Raw genomic sequence first — 19,048 nt, 5'->3', positions numbered from 1 at the left:
TAGGACGATGTGGATCTATTTTCTCTCACCTTGTAATTACACAATCAAAGAATCTATAATACGGCTTTGGACTTCACTCACCAAAAAACATTTTTTTTAATGTTTTGCATTTGTACTATTTTGTAGTCACTTTGGACAAATGTCTTTCGAACAAAAAATATCCTATGATTGCATATGGTGTGAATATGTATACCCTGCTCACTCCGTATTATTTTAGGTACAATTTATATTTTAAATGTAATGAAAAAGCCAACTCAATAGTGTGTTAAAAACCAAAATGTATGTTTCTTTGTTGACTATCTAAATATCCATTTAACCCTCCTGTTGTCTTTGTTCCCCCCCCCCCTTACTTTGGTGTTCGCGGTCAAATTTGACCGGTCCTGTTTTAACTGCTATTACATTAACACAAAAACCATTAATCATCACCACATTTGCACTGTGTAAAGGCAAAGAGTTAGAACCTTTATTTTGAAGAGTACAGCGCAAGCATAGGGCAAACTAGCCAATCAGAAGCAAGGAGGCACTGGAGACACACCCACCTATGGAAACGAAACATTGAGTGGTATACTTGTTTCAACAGTAAGAACAGAACGACGAAAAAACGAGCTGAATTTCCGTTTTTTCCATTTTGGGGCAAAATTGAAAAACAAAAAAACAACCCATTTCAGTTTTCTTTTTAGTTTCAATTAGAACTAAAAAATAAACGGTTAAAACGTACCTTCGTCCTTAACCTACCAGATTATCATACTTTAAAAGTGTTCCCAAGTATTGTGTGTCAAAATCTAAATGTATAAAGTAACAAGTAAATACATTTGTAAAATAGTACTGGAGTAAAATGCACAAAATTGGCTTCGAAAATGTAGTAGACTAGAAGTATAAAGTGGCATAAATTAAGTACAGTACTTGATTAAATGTACTTTCCACTTTGTACTTTAATGTGTAAAGCACTTTGAATCGCCACGTGCTGAAAAGTGCTATATAAATAAAATTGCCTTGCCTTCCACCCCTCAGTATTTCTATAGTCTGGTATTAGTACTTTTTCTCAAGTGAAGAATCTGAATACTTTTTCCACCACTGGATTTTATTTATGATTTTGTAAACTGTAGTATGTGCTCATGTGTTCCATTGTTAGGCTGCTGCCTGAATATGCTTCATGAAAAGCAGGTTTTACTAAAAAATATAATCAGTTTTGATCCTAAATATCTTCTTTTCTAAGGTCACATTGTTCTGTTGTTTTACATAATACACTTAAAAAACATCTCATTGATATTTATTTTCTCTTGTATTTATTGGTATTGCATTAGGTCACTGATTACATTTTTGAATACAGGTTAACTTTGTAATGGCCTACAGAGAAGTGGTTGACAAAAGGGAGAAGTCTCTGATTCAGGAAATTCAACAGTAATCCAAAATCTGCAAAAAAGTTCAGTCAAATACTTCAATACCTCTGTTAGTATGTCAGCAAAAAAATAAGGAGTATAATGTTTTATTACATTTCTTTTATTTCTCTCACCCTCTATCACGACAAATCACTTCTTCATGACAGAGAGTTATATGCAGACCGACTATTTTCACTATGTTGGTTCCTTTGAGTTGAGTTGATATTTGTAAATGCATCAGATAGTTTTTCTACTTTTCGGATCATATAGCCTCTCTTTTGACAATCCTCTATAGTAGATTTATTAAACTGCTAGTGCCCTGACTTCATCTGCAAAATAGAAGTTAAGATAAGATAAGACTTTATTTATCCCGAAGGAAATCCAGAGTTACAAAAATATAATAAACACAGCAGCATAATGATAATAAAACTGTACACTAACAGTGCCGTAAAAAGAGCAATTGAATATCTACAGGAAACATAGATGGTCACATAATTAATGTAAATATTAACAGTATTTAGTAGTGATTGCACGTTATCATAGTACATAATAGTTCATAAATAATACCCGATAAACCTGAATATAAGATTGATTAAAACACATTTTTCTCCATGAAGCCTGCTGCAGTTTCCCCATTTACCTTCTGTGTTTGACTTTGTGATTACATTAAGCAAAGGGAAGACGAGTGGTCCTCCATTAGCGCTCCTTCATCATCCTCTCACCGGACTCCACTCAGCATCACACAGAGCAGCTTTTGTCTGATTAAATCTTAACTAGCGACTCCCTAAATTGGAGTCACAAGTATGGAAAGAAATCTGTGGAGAGTTTCCTACTGCAGGCTTGTTGGGGGATGAAACTTTTTCAAACCTTTTGCTATTCAAGTCAAATGTAATCTGAGCAGCAGAAGTATAAGAGTATTTTAACGCAACATGGAGATCTGGCAATGTTTGTTTCTGCTTCTGCTGAGTTTAACCCCTGTGGAGAATTCGAAAAATAATGATTTCGACCTTGCCAGCTTTGTGAGAAGTATCTACCCTGGGATGCTTGTGAAGGAAGAGCCGTTCATCCCCAAAAGAGACTTTGTAGGACGATCTGAGGTGCAACCCAATGTGAAAGCAGTCAGTCAGGATAGTAACGGGGCTTCTGGAGCTGTGGTGACGACAAAAGATGGACAGATCAAAGGGATAACGGTGGACAAGGCCCGTATCTTCTATGGGATCCCGTACGCAGACCCTCCTGTTGGGGCTTATCGCTGGAAACCACCCAGACCTGTGAGTCCCTGGCCGGGAGTTTATGATGCCTCCTTCCCCAGAGCCGCATGCATGCAGGCCTGCAGCGGACCCATCTCTGAGGAGTGTCCCAGGAAGGTAAGAAACAACATTGTTAAATTTCCTTTTAGGGTGTAGTAACATGATTTTTGATTTTGTGGTAATTTGATGCAAAGTGACTTACAGTGAGTACAGTTGTACATAATGGACAGAAAAGGGCCTGAAAACACTCTCAAAGTCAGATATATTGTGTTATTTTTATTGTGAGTGAATGTACTTCATTACATTCCACCACTGCAATTACTGTATAATGTTTAGGGCGTAGCAGGAAAGCTAATTTGCTAACAAGTTAGTTAGCTACGGCTAGTTTAGCTGTAATGGTTTTGAATAAAAAATGGAAGTGTGTATTTGTGCATGTGGCTTTGTTTTACCAAAAACAAGAACCTAGTGAATTTTAGACGGTTCGTATTTTACTCAGAATCTACTGGTGCATCAAAGACCAGTTACCTATTAAATGGTTAGTAAAAAACCACAACAATGGAATAGTTTAGCCTGCCAGAGTAGCAAGTTACACCCCCCTAAACATTGATTGTTAAAGACTAACTTAAAGGTCCCCTATTATACTGTTTTTCATCAATATATCACAGCTCTCAGATATATACAGAACCTGTCTCTGATTGGCTGAAACACCAAACAGATCATTGCAGCATCCCATAATCCCCTCTGTTTCAGCCCTGTTTCCAAAGTGCTGATTCTCTGTCTGTTACTTTAGATGAAAATAAGGAGCCCCTCCCCACGCCCCTCTGAGAGAGATTTGGTTACAAAGAACACAATGGTGCTCTAGGAGGAGATTCAGGTGATAAAGTGGGGGGGGGTGGTTTGTGATTGGCTAATGGCTACACAAGCCAAAAAATCGTTATGACATCATAAAGTGGCCAAAATCTGATCAGCTCATTTTCAGACAGCTTTTTATATAAATGGACTTTCAGAGTCTCTTTACACAGAGGGGACACATGTTGATGTAGAAGAGACATGAAAAAGTGGATTTTGCATAATAGGTGACCTTTAATGATTATTTTCTCCATGAAAGGTGAGTGAGGACTGTCTGTACCTGAACGTCTTCGTGCCTCTGGATGTGGACTTCCTGTCTCCTCTGGAGGTCCCTCTCCCCGTCCTAGTGTGGATCCATGGGGGGGATTTCATCGCCGGATCGGCCTCAAAGCCTCTGTACGACGGACGCTTCATCAGCAACTTCACACACACTGTGGTGGTGAGCCTGGAGTACAGACTGGGTACGACATGTTGAGTTAGTCCCTTTTTATTGCATGTAAAGTGTGTAACACATGTGCAAGAATAGTGGAAGCACTGTTACATGCACACTTTACAATAGCATTACTTGTTGTTGTGTTTGACTTGTTTTACTTGCAAGACAAACCAGGATTAAGACATTTTGCAAAACCACAAATAGACAGATATTACATCACTTCCTGTTGTCGACTCCTCAGATAATGTGTAAGCAATTATTTCAAAGGACTCACATGTACCTGCTGGAGGGAGGATGCAGAGAGGTTACTTCATACAGACAGAAATATACATGTTTACTCAATATTACATATATTAATATACATTCATATACTATATACCCTTACATATCAATAACTTGTATGAAAAAAACTCCTTTACTATTGTTTATAGTGCTTTTACCCTTATATGCTGTTCATACTGTATATTCTTTGACGTTTTTATGTCTGTCACCTGTATATTCTTATATTATGCTATTAAAAAAAGGACTTTGCAGAACTTGTTAGATGCTAACTGTGGTTTAATGTAAGTACTCTGTGCAATGACACATTTTGCATTAAACAGAATAATCTTATGTTAATAGCAATTATTCTGTCCTTCAAGGGCTTTTCTTCTACTGTATATGCCGGGATAAAGTATACAGATTTCTTTGTAAAAGCAACAAGCAGGCAACTCGTGGTAGACATAAGAGTAAATAATGAGCTTGTGGTCAAAATAACCCAATTTGTAATGACTCTGCTGTCCTGCATGAGACATATATATGTGGAACTCAGAGTTAATTAATGTCCTGCTGGAGGCAATTATGTCCGGCTGATCATGTGAATTTCTGCGTGTCTTTAAGGTGCTTTTGGGTTCCTTGTGTCGGGCAAAAACCCTCTTTCAGCAGCTGCAGGGAATTATGGGATATTGGACCAGCAGGCGGCTCTACTCTGGGTCCAAAGAAACATCGCAGTGTTTGGAGGCGATTCCAGCAAGGCAAGCAAACACACAAAGTCTAATAATCTTGAAATATACAGATGAAATAGCATTAAAGTGTGATAGCTTTCATTATAACAGGTATGTATAAAACTGATCAATGTCTTTAAAGCAATACGTTTTGATCAAAGAGGCAAATGGAGTGGAAAGAACAGAATAAGGACCAGTGCATCGATTGATCTTAAAGGGCCCATGTCATGCTTTTCTGGTTATTACCCGTCCCCTTGTGTGTTATGAAGCTTTGTATGCATGTAAACGGTCTGCAGAGTCACAAACCCTCAAAGTACACCCTGTAGCGAGTAAAACACAGAAAAGACCTGTCTATGCTGCCCCAGAACGCCTCGTTGGACATTTCTCTTTTCCTTTCTGGGTACAGCGATGTATTTGGGTATAGTGAGGTAACGTAACGTCCGCGGAGCCGTTACGTCACACACACACTCAATCTTTTCTCAGCTGCAGCTCCCCGGATTTCTCAGCCTGAGACGGCGGGACGCAGCGAGGCTGTGAGTCGGTGTGTGAGCACACACACAAACTCCCAGCCAGGCTGCGTGTGTGTGTGCTCGGGCTGGTTTTGGGCTTGGTTTCGCTGTCTCGCAGACGGCCACTGGGCTCACAGGGAGGGGGGGGCAGGAGCTCCAACAAGCCGTTTAGGACAGAGAGTGAATACACATACTATACAGAGATGCTGTATGAGAAACCAATGTGAGTTTGGAAAATTGCACAATATACATTTATTTTAGTAGACCTCAACAATGGAATTATGATCAGTAGAAATGGCCATGACATGGGACCTTTAAGCAAAAACAAAACTGGTTTAGCTTAAAGATTAAACAAACATTTCTATGATGACACGATGTCATGGATACTACAAACAGTTAGTGAGGATTTCCTGTTGTATCTTTAATGTAAAGAGGCCCTACTAATGTCATGTTCAGGTTCATGTCAGTATTATCTGTTTGTATTCAGTATTTAATTGTATTTAAATGTTGACCTGACTTTCTTATTATCCTTTTTCATATCAGTATGTAGTGTCTCTACTTTAAAGAGTCCTCTCCTGCTGATGTTCAGGTGTATATCAGTATGTAGTGTCTCTACTTTAAAAAGTCCTCTCCTGATGATGTTCAGGTGTATATCAGTATGTAGTGTCTCTACTTTAAAGAGTCCTCTCCTGCTGATGTTCAGGTGTATATCAGTATGTAGTGTCTCTACTTTAAAGAGTCCTCTCCTGCTGATGTTCAGGTGTATATCAGTATGTAGTGTCTCTACTTTAAAGAGTCCTCTCCTGCTGATGTTCAGGTGTATATCAGTATGTAGTGTCTCTACTTTAAAGAGTCCTCTCCTGCTGATGTTCAGGTGTATATCAGTATTTAGTGTCTCTACTTTAAAGAGTCCTCTCCTGCTGATGTTCAGGTGTATATCAGTATGTAGTGTCTCTACTTTAAAGAGTCCTCTCTTGCTGATGTTCAGGTGTATATCAGTATGTAGTGTCTCTACTTTAAAGAGTCCTCTCCTGCTGATGTTCAGGTGTATATCAGTATGTAGTGTCTCTACTTTAAAGAGTCCTCTCCTGCTGATGTTCAGGTGTATATCAGTATGTAGTGTCTCTACTTTAAAGAGTCCTCTCCTGCTGATGTTCAGGTGTATATCAGTATGTAGTGTCTCTACTTTAAAGAGTCCTCACCTGATGATGTTCAGGTGTATATCAGTATGTAGTGTCTCTACTTTAAAGAGTCCTCTCCTGCTGATGTTCAGGTGTATATCAGTGTGTAGTGTCTCTACTTTAAAGAGTCCTCTCCTGCTGATGTTCAGGTGTATATCAGTATGTAGTGTCTCTACTTTAAAGAGTCCTCTCCTGCTGATGTTCAGGTGTATATCAGTATGTAGTGTCTCTACTTTAAAGAGTCCTCTCCTGCTGATGTTCAGGTGTATATCAGTGTGTAGTGTCTCTACTTTAAAGAGTCCTCTCCTGCTGATGTTCAGGTGTATATCAGTATGTAGTGTCTCTACTTTAAAGAGTCCTCTCCTGCTGATGTTCAGGTGTATATCAGTATGTAGTGTCTCTACTTCAAAGAGTCCTCTCCTGCTGATGTTCAGGTGTATATCAGTATGTAGTGTCTCTACATGTCTCCATGCTTTAATGATCAAAAAGCTCTTTATTTTTCTCATACTGTCTGTGCTGCAGCACCTCTTTTCACCCTCTGTCTGAAACCAGAGCCCAGTCTGCTCTGATTGGTTAGCTGGCCGGCTCTGTTGTGATTGGTCAACCTCTTAGAGATGTCCCGCCCCTTAGCCTATCACGTACAATGTGATGGAGCGCTAGCCAATAGAAGCGCGAGTGTTACATAGTGATGTCTCTCACTTGGGATTTTAGCGTTTGCAGATCATTTACATGCACAAAAACCCATAAAACACACTACAGGAAAGGAAATCATGGCTTTTTATCTCTGTGTGGTGTACTTTTGTCAGGTGACCTTATTTGGGGAGAGTGCAGGCGCTCAGTCCGTCAGCCTCCACCTGATGATCCAAAGCAGCAAGACTCTGTTCAAACAGGCCGTCCTGCAGAGCCTGCCCTTCTCCATCCCTCTGAAGACCAGGTGAGGAACCATGAGGGCTTTTCTTAGGTTACCATGTGTTTTCAAACTACTTCAAGCTCATCAATGACTTGTCGTAGCAACTTCAGCTGCTGTCTAGAGAAAATGATGAGTTAGGCAAATATGCAAAGAAACACAATATCGATATAAAGTATTTTAAGATCTTGCAAGCATGATGAGTGTGTGACAGTCAGACTCTCTTATAGGGAAACTGTACATTTACATGACAACACAACAACATTTGGGCCCATTTGTCGCCCTATCACAATAAGCAAAACTCACACCGTACAAATAACAGTTGGGTTAAGAAATGTCTTCCTTTCCCCCTGTCTTTCCTGTAGTGTCATAAAACCGTCCATCTTATCCTCATGAACACAAACCAAATGTTCTTCTCAGACTTTGAAAGGATTGAAAACACTTGAAAGGATACTACTTTGTTAGAAGTTACATTTCATTATGATTTCACTGCATTAAGCTTTAATACCATAATTGCCATAACAAACTATTGCTGCCTCTTTTCTCCAGACATGACGCCCTGAAGCTGGGGAAGGACTTTGCTAAACAGACGAACTGCTCAGTGAGCGACATCGTGTGCCTGCTGTCTCTCAGTCCACAGGAAGTCCTCGCTGCACAGATGAAAACAAGTAGGACGCCACAAAATACATCCTGTAACTTTTATTCATTTTATTATCTTTACTTTTTAATGACTGTTTTTAAATGCCATTTTCTTAATGTCTTTCATTTTTGTAAAGCACTTTGAATTGCCTTATGTTGAAAGGTGCTATATAAATAAACTTGTACTTTATTGATCCCAATTTGGGACATTTTTGCATTGCAGCAGCATAAAAAGACATGGCATTGTACATTATACAGAAAACATACATGTTGAAATACAAATTTACAGTAAAAAAATATAAAGCAGGATATTGTATAAAAATTAAATGTGTGAGGAATGGAATATTAATCCACTCCTCCATAGTAAGGCCACCCCGGAGGTCGAAGTTAACCTTAAATGTTTCCATCTTAAGCTTTGTAAGTTTGTTTCGTAACGGACGAAATGTAAATATATTTATGAAACGGACAAGTCAAATCAAGCAATCTGATTGGTCGATAGCGTTTTTGCGGACCTTTTTTATTACAGATTTGAAAACATCGTTGCTTGCTTTAAAAGTAGCACAATTCATTATGTCAAACCTTGGAAAGAATCTAGATATCCCTGCCCTAATGCCAAAGGAACTGCACACTGAATATGTTTTGCCGTTTGATGTCTATGTCTGGACCGTTGCGTAAAAAGGAGGGTTTCTGCCAGTGGCGTAACAAGGTTGTGATTGGCCCCGGTGCAAATATTGTTTTGGGGCCCCCATCGCCCCAAACATAAGCGCACGCTGATGCGCTCACACATGCACGGACATACACAACCACTCAGAAGCGCCACATGTATAGGCTATCAACAACAGCCTGCCCTGGCCTCAGACCACCACAGCCTGACAACGGCACAGCGAACTAAGAAGAGGATTAAACCTGTTTCCTTGATGTTTGTCTCTGGGGAATGGGCCGGTAGGCCTACATCAGGGGTCACCAACCTTTTTTAGGGTGAGGGCTACTTTTAAAAAATAAAACAAGTCTGGGGCTACTTTTACATTTTAGCACATTTTAACATTATGATATGCTGACCTTTAACCTTTGTGTGCTGTTTGGGTCTGTGGGACCCGTTTTCAGTGTTTACTAAAAGAACATGTATGCAACTTAATTATTTTAACCTGCTTTATTTGGGGGTGGACCTCACCTCCTCTAGGGGGGTCCTCACCTCCTCTAGGGGAGTCCTCACCTCCTCTAGGGGGGTCCTCACCTCCTCTAGGGGAGTCCTCACCTCCTCTAGGGGGGTCCTCACCTCCTCTAGGGGGGTCCTCACCTCCTCTAAGGGGGTCCGGGGGCATGCATCAATCTGGAGCACTTTGAGCACAACATGAATGTATGGATACAGCTCTCAACACTCAGATGAAAGGGAGCTGTAGACTTTTCAATAATCCAAACATCTTTAGAATATGATCACAACCAATAACAAATCATTTAAACTGGTTTATTCTTATCTTATGTTACCTAGTTAGCATTCTTTCTTTCTATTTATGCTTTCAAACTGTTTTTTGTTTTTTTTACTGTCCGAAAGCACACATTGGAATGATTTCTTACTTTATCTATATCAAATAGATAAAGGTATGCTCTCCCTCTCTCTCTCCCTCCCTCCCCCCCAGCTCTCTCCCTCCCTATCTCTCTCTCTCTCTCTCTCTCTCTCTCTCTGTCTCGCTCGCTCACAGAGGCTGTGTGCTCCTCCGTGGCGATCGACGGCTTGCGTTAAAAAATAATAATAAACATATTTGTAAAGTGGGGGGACACAAACGGGATTTCGAAAAGAGCGGGGGACATTTCCCCCCTGTCCCAGGTGGAAATTACGCCATGCGTGTGTGTGCGTCAAGTGCAATAAATATATATGCAAGTTGCAACACACAGAGTAAAACTCTGCCCCTCATGTGTTGTATAGGCTGCATGATAGGCTGCTCAATGGGGCTGATGTGTTTCTGCCAGAAGGGAAATCAGCGGGGAGGTGCCACATTGCTTTTCTTCCAGACTGCAACGCTGGTCCCGCAAATCAAGCAAGAACGTGATTGGTCGATATTCATTGTGGGGGTGGGGGGAGGAGGGGTGTTAGATAGATATAGAGTTGTAGTAAGTAGAGTTCGCTATGATTTAGGTTTCGTTTATTCATAGGGTAGATTCTTTTAATTACATTTCCTTTTTTGTTTTGTGTATTTTATACATTTTGGATTTGCTTGGCGAGCTATTTTTAGAACATGCCCCGCGGGCGACTCGCGTTGCCCCTGCGGGCGACCAAGTGCCCGTGGGCACCGTGTTGGCTACCCCTGGCCTACATAGACCGGTTGCTATAATATAGCTTTTGATCTCGGCGTCGGGGGTCTCAATAGCGCCATAGAGTCCCCTATCGGTTGGGGCCCTTGGAGGAACTGTTGGACCACCGCCGGGCACAGCTAAATCCAGCTTCTCCTCCTGGCTGGACAGACAAATTACAAATTAATTTAGGTTGCTTGGTTACTTTGAAGACTGCGTGAACCGGTCAATGCCATTGGGGCCCCAAAATGTTTTTTTTTTTAAAGATATATAATTCTTTTTTTTTTTCTTTTTCTTTGCATGGGCCCCTGGCCGGCTCTGGGCCTCGGTGCGTTGCACCGGCTGCACCGTCGATAGTTACGCCACTGGTTTCTGCCCCGTTACTTCTCCGCTGTTTTCTTGTCCCAGTTTGGAAAGCAAACTGCATGCAGTTTGCTTTTCAGCCCAACTGTATACAGTTAAATCGACCGGACTTCTTTCTGCAGATGTGAGCGTCCTTAACAACGGTCAATAAGTCCTTGCTGCACATTATCCCTTACATGTTTCCATCTTAAGCTTTGTTAGTTAGTTAGTTTCGTAACGGACGTAATGTAACAGTTGTAACGGTTGTAGCTTTTCTCAGACGCGGAGGGATACTGACTTGTTGTGAAAAGTAACTACAATTCTACCCGTGGTATACGCTCATTATATCACGGCTAAGAACCAATCAGATTGCTTGATTTGACTTGTCCGTTTTATAATCACACACACAGAATATGAACAACAAATTAAACAATGCTTAGAATCTCTTAATTAAAATGTATTTTCTTTTAATCTTACTGACTCCTTTTTGATCCCAGGCTCCAAGATTGTGAACCCGTTCAGGTTCCTGGAGGTTTTTGAGACGTGGGGTCCATACATCGATGGAGAATTAATAAAAGAACAAGCTGTCACCGCCTTTCTGAAGGGCCACTGGCAGAAAGAGAAGCCTGTTCTACTGGGTGAGACACACACACACACACGCACGCACAAGCACACACACACACACACACACACACACACACACACACACAAATAAGTAGTGGAGTAAAGTACTGATACCAGAAAAATGTACTTAAGTACAGTAACGAAGTATTTGTATTTGTACCTCTGGATATCAGCTTGTTTTCATGTTTCCTGCAGGAACGACCTCAGAGGAAGGAGTGATCTTTGCGTACGGTGTCTTCAACAAGCCAGTGTCTGCACTTGAGAGCACTGTTTACATCACGGCCATCTTTAAACAACACGCTCTGCGCATCCTGCACAAATACCTACCGCTGTACAAGCAGACCGACCGCAGGGACATGCTCGCTCAGGTGAGATAAGAAAAGATAATAAAACATTGAAATGAAAAGAAAGACTTGTATAAGAAAGGGGAGAGCTTCAATGTATACTGTTCCCTTATTGTTTACTACTCCCTGTAACTGCAGGTATATTCCATTGCAACTGGTGAAATGTTCTCAACTGTTTTCTAAATAAAGAATTGTAAAAATATATATATATTTTTTTTTAAAAGAAAGAAAATTAAATACAATTAAAAATAAAAATGTTTATGCTCCTCAACACAAAATAAAAAAAGAAATGAAATGAAAGAGATGTTAAAAGTAAGAAGACCTAAATTCACTGGTTTGGTATAGAGAGCTTTTTAAGTAACTTTTTGGGTTAAATACAGGGGATGGAGTAAATGTATTTCAATCAATCAATCAATCAATCAAATGTTATCTAGTTAGCCTAATATCGGCAATTACACATTTGTCTCTCAGAGAAACCCCACAATTAATAGGGAAAAAATTGAAGAAACCTCATGAAGAGCAACTTATTTCAGTGTTAATATCATAAAACATGTTATATATATTGGTATTAAATACAATCTAAAGCTTTTTGCTGGTATAGGACAAATAACACTCATCTTAATCCCCAAATTGCTGACATTTAAACAATTATTTATGAGGAAACTCTGCGTGCTGAGCCTATACATCAAAACATGGTATAATGCTTTACACTGACTGCACACGTTAATGCCTCAAAAATGATGTCTAAAAAATGATCTTTTAAATGTACATTCAACCAGATTATTTCAAAGTTGACTGTCTACAGCACATGTGTCAAACTCAAGGCCCGGGGGCCAAATCAGGCCCTTGGTGGATTTAATTTCGGCCCGCAGGATAATTTTTAATTACTATTAGATCTGGCCCTCCGGTATATTGCACGCACACCTTCACTCCATCCTGAGGGTCTCCTCAGCTCAGAGCCTGACCCCAAACATTGATGAACTTGCACCCAAGATGAGATGCCAAGTATCTGGCTTGAACGAGCATCACAGAGCAGCACACTGAGTTTACATGGATGTTTCCTTCTGCACTTTCTTTCTTGAGACAACAGGGCATGTTTGGTTTGTTCTTTGAGGGAAATAGTTTTTTGAAGCTGTTGTTGGCCTGTGGAGAAATGTAATCATAAGAAATTAAGCTGCAGATAGAGCCATAAGAAATGAATGCAACTGATTATTTAATGTTGTTTTTATAGGCAATAATTTAAGCTTTGTTAGTTCCAGGTTTAATATGTGCAATAAGTTCATTTCAATAAGTTCTGCAATAAACATTGAACCAGTCCGGCCCTCAACTAGTACCCATTTTTTTATTTTGGCCCACTGTGTATTTGAGTTTGACACCCCTGGTCTACAGATACATTTTAGCCATGCTCACCGATGGCAATGTTCGGATGGGATAATGGTCAATCTGATGTGGAGTAACTACTTTTTTCTGTAGCAAAACATCTCTATTGCTAATGGAAATGTCCCTAAAGTTGTTGTTTTTCCCTATTAGATAATTAGATAATTAGATATAACACACATTAATGCTTCTCATGATTTCTTAAACACAGTTCTCACGATTGTCCTACAGAGGGTGCTACAACTCAAGTTATTTTCCAAGTGAAACTCCAAAACACCTTCTGTTGTGGCTTTAAAATCCACAATGTATCTAGCAACTAGCAGGTGAACATAGTAGCATTTAGCAGCTAAGCAAAATATCTACCTCTAGAGTTAGTGTTGACCAAAAGACAGGTAAATCAAGAGATGTCTTTGTGTTGTCAGAAACATAACTGCAAAGAAATGCAAATTTTCAATTAAATCAATGTTTCTGTCTAAAATCCAAACATGTTGCATTAAATCCAAGTGACTCATTTGGATTAGATGGACCATCTCCTGACAACTTCTGATGTTTATTCTGTTCTACATTCAGCGCTGTACTCAGACCCACTTTGTAACAATAATTACATTTAAATATAATCAATCCAAATTAAATTCCAAAATGTCTTTATCTCAGTGAAAGCACAAAGGTGGGCTGGCTCATGAAGACAGACGTAGAAAAAAGCTTTCTCTGGGGGAGCCGCGGGGGGGTCAGGAGGTGACACTGCTGGACTTATTTAGTATTCAATCGTAGTAGATAGGACACACACACACACACACACACACACACACACACACACACACACACACACACACACACACACACACACACACACACACACACACACACACACACACACACACACACACACACACACACACACACACACACACACACACACACACACACACACACACACACACACACACCCCTCCTGCATGTCTTCATAAAGGGCACTTCTCTAGAGGACTGAAGGGTCAACACGCCTGTCACCGAGGAGGATGGGGAGGAGAAGTGCAGAAACTCCCTCTGGAGGAAACACAGGGATTGTAGCCTTTGCAGACCATTGACATGCACTAAAACATATAGAACACACTACAAGAAAGGGAAACCCCAACAAGCACAATAGAGCCTCTTTAATCTGAGTACTTCTTCAACCACTGATCATATAATAATAATAATAATAATACGTTTATTTAGTATAGCTCATAAAGGACTAACACTTACATGTTTTTGTATCCAGTTATCAAGCATTTAGCTGCTTCAGTCATTAAGCTGACACACAGACAGTTTAATTGTTATTGAAAAAGCTGAGGTTTTCTTTGAGTCTTTACTTAACGACAGTAAGTAATAGAAAGGAAACAAGAGGCAGAAGAAAGTAGGTGGAATATATAGTGCTGAGAAGAGGGGAGGAAAATATGGAGAAGTGACAGTAGACATTGTTCTACTTGAGCATTAAATGTGTGTCATGACAATCAGCGTTTGGGTACTGTGTGTGTGTGTGTGTGTGTGTGTGTGTGTGTGTGTGTGTGTGTGTGTCCTAGCATTACTATCCTTGTGGGGACCTACATCTGTTTACACAGTCATGTGTGGGGACTGGCTTCCCTTATGGGGACAAAATGGAGGTCCCCCATAAGGGGAATCATTAGGGTTAGGGTAAGGGTTAGGCATGTGTTGGTTATGGTTAAGGTTAGGATAAGTCTCCAGGAAATGCATGTAAGTCAATGTAATGTCCCCTGAAGTGATGTATACATGGTGTGTGTGTGTGTGTGTGTGTGTGTGTGTGTGTGTGTGTGTGTGTGTGTGTGTGTGTGTGCGCAGCTGAAAAAGACACTCTGGTTTCCAGGTAACAGGCAGAAGAGGACGACGGTCTACCTTACTTTTGTTTTCACAATAGCTTCTGATGCTCAGCTCCCAGACAATTTCTTTGTAAGACGTCACCCTAATTAGTCTTATTCATTCTCTTTTCTACAAAAACACTGCAGAAACTAGAAGAAGACACCCTTTGAAGGATGAACTTTAAACAATGCTGAAGCGATTGTCAAAAAGCAGCTCGTTTGTACACTTCTTACCAGGTTTCATGGTCCATAAGCGCAGTGCGTTTTTTTGACTATGTATACCTTAGTCAACTTGTAAATTAAAAGGTGGAAGGGAAAAAAAATATGTCAAACTAATCATCAGCCTAAACTTGCATCCTAGCAGCTCTCTGAGGCAGTGTTTTAAGCTAAATGCTAATGCTAACATCGAGTTATTAGCTCAAAATAACGGCAGGATTGATGGGAATGTCATTTGTCCTGCAGATAGTTTGTCATTTCCCAAAGTATTGGACCTGCTGATGCTGCTAGTTGGAAAATCAGAGCTTCACTAAAGGGATTACAATCCATCCTGAGAGGAATATGAATGTCTGCATTAAATTACATGGCAATCTATTCAGTAGTTGTCTCAAGGTGGAGCTAGAAGTAAAGTCAGTGGATCCAAAAAAGTCATATCGTCAAAATGTAACGGCAGCATCCAATAGATGTTGTTTATTTCATTAAATTATTAAAATGTCTGTCCTGTTGTGACACTAGCGGAAAAGTCAGAGGATCCCAAAATCATTAGGATGTGTCATCTGGGGACCATGAGTCTTAATTGACTATGCATAAAAATACATTCATGTCGAAAGGGGAAAATATGATCTACACCAGATTTTATATCCCGGGCCGGTACACACATAACAATCAACAAAGACTTAAACCTTGGAAGCAGGTCAAAGAACAGGTGTATACTATATTACAATTAATTTCAATTAAAAACTCAAACTACAGTCGAACAAATGTTGGCAAGACTGATTGCTCAATATCAATATTTGCGCACAAAAATAGTTCAAGTCCGTGTACGCTTTCAGCTCAGATCGAAGCATATTCCAGTGCTTGATGGCCGTAAATGAAAAGCAGATTTTGCCTCAGTGGGATGTTTAAGCGCTGTCATGGATCCGACACAGACACACTGCTGATTGAAGGAACTATTATATTGTTGTACAACAGTATAAGAGCCAGAATACTTGCATCAAGTGCGCCAAGAGTATATGTGTCTGCGTCAAGAATAACAGAATCTCACAGGTTTTATACACTTCTTTTTAGTTTACACAGCACTATACCTTTGGACCTTTTACAATCACACGTTACAAGATCCTATGCTCAATAACACGCTGCAGACAGACATCTGCACATTCATTGTACAAAGGTGTGTTTAGATCAATTAAAGGATGAAACTCACAAGCATGGCTTACAACATATGATCATATAATATATCTCTTATTATAGACACATGCATTTCCAAGCATTTGGTCTACCTACCTATGTTGTAAATGTAGTATCTTTTCAATTTACACACGGCATTTATTTCACGTCTGTCCGTCCTGGGAGAGGGATCCCTCCTCTGTTGCTCTCCTCGAGGTTTCTAACATTTTTCCTCATTAACTGTGGGGTTTCTTTGGAAGTTTTTCCTTGTACGATGTGAGGGTCTAAGGACAGAGGGTGTCGTATTGTCATATTGATATTCTGTTGTAACATGTAAGATTTGTGATATTGGGCTATATAAATAAGCATTCATTGATTGATTGATTGATATAGATTATTTCAACAGCGCCACACCAAACCACTAGCAAATCCTTTGTCTGAGCAGTTGTCTTTCTTCCTTCTTTCCTCAGATCGTGACAGACTACGTGTTCCTGTGTCCCTCGAGGCGTTCAGCTCGATCCGGCACGGCGTCAGGAAGCAACGTCTGGATGTACGTTTTCGACCACGTTTCTTCGGATCATCGCGTGTGGTCGGGTTTAACTTTCTGCTACGATCACGCGTGCCACGGTGCAGAACTTCCCTTCCTCTTTGACTCTGCCTCGGTAGCCAACTTCACTCTTTCCATACCGGAGAAGCTGCTGTCCAATCGGATGCTGTGCTATTGGGGGGCTTTCGCTCACGTTGGAGACCCTTCCTCTCGCGCCCATCAGACGACTTTCTGCCGGGAGCAACGTCTGCCCATTTGGCCGAGATATTCTGACACCAGCAGCTGGTTGGTGATGAACCTGACGGTGCGTTCACATGCTCAAGTGGGAACCAGGAACCATATCTGTGACTTCTGGGACCATCTGGGCATCTATTAATTAGCGAGGGGGTGGGATGTTGGGTTACTTTGCATTGAAGTAGCATCAATACATGCCGTTTACCGTGAGCTTTAATATGTAAATTCATCAGAAAATCTGTATCTGTGACTTCTGGGGCCATCTTTTTATCTTTTATTATTTTACTCCTATTGTGTCATTTTACATTGTATTTGTTCCCTGTACAGCACTTTGGTCAACTGAGGTTGTTTTAAATGTGCTATATAAATAAATAAAGATTGAGATTGATGTAAATTCATCAAGAAATCTGTATAAAATAATCAGTATATTATTTTTTCCCAAAAACTTGAATAAACAGCATTTTGTCCTCAAGTATTGCTCACCAGAAGGATTACATTTCTCACCAAATGTTAACCACTTTCTACTTAAAGGTCACCTATCATGCTATTTTTAGGCAATAGCATAGGTCTCAGATATATAAAAAGATATAAAAAGCATGTCTATGAAGTGTTTTGCTCAAAATACCAAACAGATCACCCATTCTAGCCATGCCTCATATCCCTCTATTTCACTTCCTGTTTCAAAAGTGCTGATTTGGGGTATAAAGCTTAAAAGAAAAAGAAAAGGAGGGGGCTGAGCTCATGCGGGACCCTGCAGCTACTGTCTAAACTAAATGCTGCCGTGATGAAACGCCATATCATGGATTATCAAGGATTGTTTCTGAAACAGTATGGAGCTCAAAGGCTTTCTCTCTTGCCGGTTATACCACAAGGTGAGTTCCTTTTTATTTCCTGCTTCTTCACACACATGCTCTCCAGTACAGGTTAGCTCTGAGTGTTAGCGATGCTAATGTAAACACCGACCATATTACGTCCAAAACAGTCGGGCATTGTTTCTGATAGCAACGTTTCTGATAGGGCCGTGGGTCCACATTTCAGATATTACGTCATATCGGACGCATTTGTTTGAAGTAAATGCTGTATGCTGTGATAAAAGCTGTGTTTGGGCTTTAATTATCAGCTGTACTGTCTTCCAGTTTTCTGTTAAAAACAAAAGGCTTCAATAGATTTAATAATGCTCTCTCATTTGTGTTCATGCCCAGTTTTCAACGACAAGGCTGTCTGTCAGTCACATTGTGTTCCTCAAATCAAAAAAGACCTAAAGCTACAGTGTGAATGCTTTGTGTTAACGTTGGAAAAAGGTAAGATTGGTGGGGACACATTAACAGGAACGTCTGAGGATCAAACACTTCATTTCTTGCAATCTTTCTGCATCAATTTAGTCGAAAATCTCTTAAATTATGTGAAGGAAACACCCTTTTAACGCCCGTAGACTTTAATGTTAATTGGGCTTTCATTTCCTTTCAGAATTGACGTTAACAATCCAGTTTTGTAAAAGCACAATTACTAGTAGATAACGGTGAAATCTTTTGACTGCATTTTACACGTCAAACCTGTTGGAAATTCCTCAAAAAATGATATTTTTGCTTGATTTTCAGCAAAACCTTGTTATTGGCCTCCAAGTTTGAACCATGATTTGCAGCTAGAGTGAAATTAGACTTTGCAATCATATTAATTACGTCCAATAATAGTAACACGTTGATTCTGCTTCTATCCACAGTTTACCCATAGCTCTCCTTCCCCTCTTAGCCCCTCTATTTACATCCATTTGAACTCATGCTCCTCCATATGGTGTAAAGTAAAGCGACACATGCACAGTAGTTCATTCGGGCTCATTCGAGTGTTAATTAAAAGCCCTAAAAATTCACTTAATCAGCTTTTTTATTACTCTATGATTCAGAAAACCAGTGTGCATATAAATT

The 19,048-nt window shown here is 40.1% G+C and overlaps 1 protein-coding gene across 3 annotated transcripts in view; it reads left to right on the top strand.

Moving 5' to 3' along the window:
* LOC117483177 (cAMP-regulated D2 protein) overlaps nucleotides 1–17,536 on the top strand; it is a 71,791-nt gene extending 54,255 nt beyond the window's left edge. Inside the window, exons 2-9 of one of the 3 annotated variants that reach the window (XM_034131392.1) lie at nucleotides 2,395–2,746; nucleotides 3,738–3,939; nucleotides 4,791–4,924; nucleotides 7,391–7,518; nucleotides 8,041–8,159; nucleotides 11,259–11,399; nucleotides 11,581–11,753; nucleotides 16,816–17,536. In XM_034131392.1, the coding sequence (XP_033987283.1) occupies nucleotides 2,395–2,746; nucleotides 3,738–3,939; nucleotides 4,791–4,924; nucleotides 7,391–7,518; nucleotides 8,041–8,159; nucleotides 11,259–11,399; nucleotides 11,581–11,753; nucleotides 16,816–17,268 (1,702 nt within the window). In that variant the 3' untranslated portion in view covers nucleotides 17,269–17,536. Of the gene's footprint in view, nucleotides 1–1,832; nucleotides 2,747–3,737; nucleotides 3,940–4,790; nucleotides 4,925–7,390; nucleotides 7,519–8,040; nucleotides 8,160–11,258; nucleotides 11,400–11,580; nucleotides 11,754–16,815 lie in introns of those variants that run through there. The other 2 variants (XM_034131391.1, XM_034131390.1) reach the window with 2 other exon arrangements.
* Nucleotides 17,537–19,048: the final 1,512 nt, after the last annotated feature.

The sequence above is a fragment of the Trematomus bernacchii genome, unplaced genomic scaffold (assembly GCF_902827165.1).
Source record: "Trematomus bernacchii unplaced genomic scaffold, fTreBer1.1, whole genome shotgun sequence".
In the NCBI taxonomy this organism is placed as follows: Eukaryota; Metazoa; Chordata; class Actinopteri; order Perciformes; family Nototheniidae; genus Trematomus; species Trematomus bernacchii.
Note: the sequence above shows the minus strand (reverse complement) of the source record. Positions and strands in the feature narration are given on the sequence as shown.